Source organism: Ailuropoda melanoleuca, chromosome 9 (genome assembly GCF_002007445.2).
Source record: "Ailuropoda melanoleuca isolate Jingjing chromosome 9, ASM200744v2, whole genome shotgun sequence".
NCBI classification, from domain to species: domain Eukaryota; kingdom Metazoa; phylum Chordata; class Mammalia; order Carnivora; family Ursidae; genus Ailuropoda; species Ailuropoda melanoleuca.
In genome coordinates, this window is record NC_048226.1 from 103,348,333 (window position 1) to 103,352,467 (window position 4,135).

Sequence of the window (4,135 nt, forward strand, 5' to 3'; positions counted from 1 at the left end):
GGGCCGCGGGGGGAGGCGGGGAGGCGTTCAGGGGCACCTGCGGGCGCCCGCCCTCCAGCCTGCGGCTCAGGGTGGCGGGGTGGCGAGCAGCAGCGGGGCCAGGTCCATAGTGAGGGCGAGGCGACGGCCCTGCCAGCGCACGTGCGAGGGCTGCGCAGACGCGCCGGGCGGATACTCGAAGCAGGCGCTAAGCTCGAAGGCCAGGGCTGAGCGCACCAGGCCCACGCCGCCCGCACGCTCTGGCGCCGGGTGGTAGAGGCGCCCATTGGCGGCCAGGGGCAGCAGACGCGCCGGCTCGAAGGGCACGGCCAGGGCCTCACCGCCGCCGCAGTAGGAGAGACGCGGGGGCCCGGGGCCCGAGGCCAGCAGGTGCGTGAAGACCACGGGCCGGTCTTCGCAGCGCAGGAAATTGCGCTCCCTGCCGCAGGGCGAGAGGAAGGGGAAAGAGGCCTCGTAGCGACCGCTGCGGTTGGGTCTCAGGCGGGAGAAGAAGGTGACCAGGAACTGTGGGTCTGGAGGTGAAGGGGTTGCTTACCATGCCAGTCTACACGGGGCCCTGCCCCCCCAGGCAAGCCGCTCGCCCTGGGCAACTCCAAGGACTGGCACCGGTTGTCGGTACACCACCTCGGCCTCACTCTAGACAGGAGGGCTCCTGTGCGCAGGATGCCCGGTCCTCTGTTTCGGGCGGGCCAGTGGGGAGGCTGGGGAGGGAGATGGAAGGTGGGGAGGAGGGAGCGGCGGTACCTTTGTAGCAGGTGATGAAGTTCTTCATTTTGGAGTCATCCAGGAAAAGCTGCGGACAGAGGGGCAGGCCACGGCCCATGAGTCCCAGCTGGGAGCCAGACAGAGTCGGCCCCAGGGCGGGGAGGCCTCGGGCAGCCTGAGCTGGGGGCTAGTGTCCGCTTCCCTTGCTTGTCTGTATACACCGCGTGCAGAGAGGCGAGTGGAAAGGAAACCGGGGGGCCTTACCAACATTCCCGCATCTCCGGGCCGTGCGGTTGCCCGAGCTGCCATGCTTTCCCCGTACCTCTCCCTTCCTCAAGTTTCTAATCAGGTGTAACACCACCTCCGCAGAGGCTCCCCGACTTGCTTCCTCCCGGATATGCCCGGGCTTGCAAATCAGGCGGCGCGGTCCCGGCCCGGGGACCGCAGGGAGGGGCAGGATCTGGGGGTGCGGAGCGCGCGAGACGCAGCTGCAGCTGCGTGTGGCAGGTTGGCTGCTGGGGGTCCGACCCCTCTGGGGCTGAGACGCGACGCCCCAATCTCTCCAGCTCGTGGACCCAGCTCGGCAGTCACGTTTACTTACCTCAGAGACCCCGCCCCTCGCAGGGGCCCTCCCTCCGGCCCCACCCCTCTTACAGGTGCTCCCCCTCAGGCCCCGCTCCAGGCCCACCTGACCCTGATGATCCACGTAATAAAAATACTCTCGCGTCCGGGGTTCTGGGGCCTGGCCCTGCGTGTAGGAGAGGTCCCCGCCCCCACCGCAGGCCCGGGTCCCCGGGGGCCGCGCCAAGGCCAGGGCGCCGGTCCGGAGCGCCCCGCGTGCCCGCCACATCTTCCTCCCGCGCCGGAAGCGGCGGGCCGGTCACGCGGGGCTGGCGCTGCGTGAACACGCGTCCCCCGGCGCCTGCGGCCTCACACTTCGGGTTCCGGGGACTAGGGCGGAGCTCGCTTTCCCCGGACACACCGCACTCCCGGAAGGCGGGAGCGGCCCGCCCTGCCGTCCCGCTGGGGAGGGGATAGCGGACGAGACCGCCAGACAGCAGAGTGCGGCTGTGATACTGGGGTGCAGACGGGTTCAGGAGCGAGGGGCGGGCTGGGAGCGGGGCGCTGGCGGGAATGCAGGCTCTGTCCCTCTGTCCTCGGAAGCTGGCCGCCGGCACGTGGGCGAGGTACCCCTCGGAAAGCCAATTCGGCTGGGCCGTGTCTGCGTGTTCAACTAGCTTCTGAATAAACACTCTGCCTAGACCCTATGGCAGGCTGGGGGTAGGACGCGTCACAAAAAGCCCACTCCCCGCGCAACCGGGCAGGGATTTAGGGGTCGACACATACCCCAGGTGGTCGCAGGCGGAGCAGAGGGGCCTAACACTCAGCTGGTTCCTCCCTCCTGGCTCATCACCTCTCTCCCATTCCCCGGGAACAGCCTTGCTTGCAGCCCACCCCCTACGCCCTCTCTCCATTCCCCCATTCTCCCTGGCCTGTCCACCTAGGTGACCATACTGGCAACAGGCAGGCTGCTGTAGTGGCTGCCCAGCCCCCAGCCCAGATCCCTGCAGCGACTGGAAGAGCACGAGGCGACAGGCAGTGACCATGGCTCACAAGTGTCCATATGTTATTTTATTCACACAAAAGTGTTGTCACCTCTTAAGTCCATGCGTCAGAGCGAGAGTGTCTGTGGCCGGGTCGTCCACCCCAGACCCGGAGACCACCGACTGAGGATGCTACCTCAGGGGACACCCGGGCAGCGGCAGGGCTGGGTTTTTTGTTTTTTTTAATAATAAATAAAAACTCAACTCTAAAAAATATATATATATATATATATATAAACCGGGGAGAAATTAAGTTTTACAACTGGAACTCAAAATTCCAAAATGGAAAATGTACAAACTGAGAGTCTAGGTACCTCCTGCCCCCAGCTCTCGCCTTCAGGAAGGGCAATCCTGGGCGTGCTCCCTGGTTCCCCAGCTCGGGCTTCCTTCCCTCTCTTCCACTGCAGGTCCCAGATGGGGATGGGGCAGGGTTTGGTTTTTGGTCAGAAGCCAAGAAAGTGGCGAAGAAATGAAGGGGTGATATCAACTTGCTCTGCACAGAGGACAGGCTAGGACGGCTCAGAGATAAATAGCATTTGGATTAAAACTATGTCATTAGCAAATTTAGTTTTTATATCTTTCCCTCTATATCTTTATACACAGGCGGGTTGGTGTGCTGGATAGAATCTGAATTTATAGTTACACGAAGAAAAAATACTCTTGCCCCTCCCCCACCCTGCCCCAAGAATGCCTACCCAACCCTGCCCCCCACCCAGAGGACTTTGGTTTGGGGGCCCCTCCCCACCCAGAGCGAGCCTGCCGGGCCCTGCTCTGGCGATGGACAGCCAAGTGCCCTGGGGCCCCCAATTCCTGTGCAGTCTCGAAGATGGAGGCCGCAGGTGGCGGGGTGGGAGTGGTGGGGCTGAGGCGGCCACAGGCCAGGAAGGGGACTGAGGAGAAGTGCGGGGCAGAGGAAAGAGGGGCAGCCGGGCAGGGGCTAGGGCAGGGCCAGGCTGAGCAAAGGCGCCCCAGCGAGGCAGCTCGCCCCAGGGGAGGGCGGCGTGTGCTCTCAGGCCGGCCGGGAGGGGCAGTGTCACTTGGCTCCAGGAAACAGAAGGCACTTTCTCGGGGCTGACCGGCCGGCAGTGGGCGGGGCGGTGCCCAAGGAACTGGCCACTAGGCCGCGGCGGTGGGCGGCGGCCCAGGGACGCCCTTCCCACGGGCCCTCTGCCCCGGCTGCGTCCTCAGGCCGAGGGCCTGGGTGGGAGAGTTGCGGGCTTCCGGGGCTGGGGCGGGCATGGGCGGGGCCTGGCATGCTGCCTCCGCGGCTGGGGCGTTCCCTCCCCCCTCCCCACGTGCTCCCCTGCCCGGGCGCACCCGAGCGTTGGCTCCGTCCCCACCCTCGGTCCTCGGGGCGCACGTGCTATAGCACGCCCTCCATGAAGCTGGTGTCCAGGTGCTGGATGAGCACGCGCAGGAACGACATCTCCTTGCGAGTGTTCTCGAAGATGACGCGCGGGTCGTCCGATCGGCAGCGCAGGCAGTTGGGCGCCATCACCATGGCCAGGTTGCTGACGTCCATCTTGGTGATGGCCACGTTGGCAGGCTGCACGAACACCTGCGCGGAGGGGACAGGAGGGTGGGCCGGGCCCGCGCGCGCACCGTGCCCCGTGCCCCGTGCCCCGTGCCCCGGGGGCGTGGCCCGCCGCGTACCTGAAGGAAGCGGATGAGGTAGCACAGCACCAGGCGGTTGAGGCGGGGCAGTGCGTGCACCACAGCCACGGCGGCCTCGGGGTTCTCGTAGTGCGCGATGCACCGCTCGTAGAACTCGTGCGGGATCAGCGGCTCCTCCAGCTCGCGGTACCACAGCTTCAGCAGCGAAGCTG

The 4,135-nt window shown here is 65.7% G+C and overlaps 2 protein-coding genes across 7 annotated transcripts in view; both read right to left on the bottom strand.

Moving 5' to 3' along the window:
- The window catches only part of LOC100476823 (UPF0598 protein C8orf82), a 6,785-nt gene extending 5,117 nt beyond the window's left edge, over positions 1 to 1,668 (bottom strand). For 2 of the 6 annotated variants that reach the window (XM_034668813.1, XM_034668815.1), the window contains exons 1-2: positions 970 to 1,387; positions 745 to 793 (exon numbers count right to left, since the gene is read on the bottom strand). In XM_034668813.1, coding sequence (XP_034524704.1) covers positions 745 to 793; positions 970 to 1,014 — 94 coding nt within the window. In that variant the 5' untranslated portion in view covers positions 1,015 to 1,387. The other 4 variants (XM_034668819.1, XM_034668812.1, XM_034668811.1 and 1 more) reach the window with 4 other exon arrangements.
- Positions 1,669 to 2,485: 817 nt separating this feature from the next.
- The window catches only part of ARHGAP39 (Rho GTPase activating protein 39), a 55,284-nt gene continuing 53,634 nt past the window's right edge, over positions 2,486 to 4,135 (bottom strand). Inside the window, exons 9-10 of the mRNA XM_034668545.1 lie at positions 3,963 to 4,132; positions 2,486 to 3,867 (exon numbers count right to left, since the gene is read on the bottom strand). Of these exons, the coding sequence (XP_034524436.1) occupies positions 3,673 to 3,867; positions 3,963 to 4,132 (365 nt within the window). The 3' untranslated portion in view covers positions 2,486 to 3,672. The remainder of the gene's footprint in view (positions 3,868 to 3,962; positions 4,133 to 4,135) is intronic.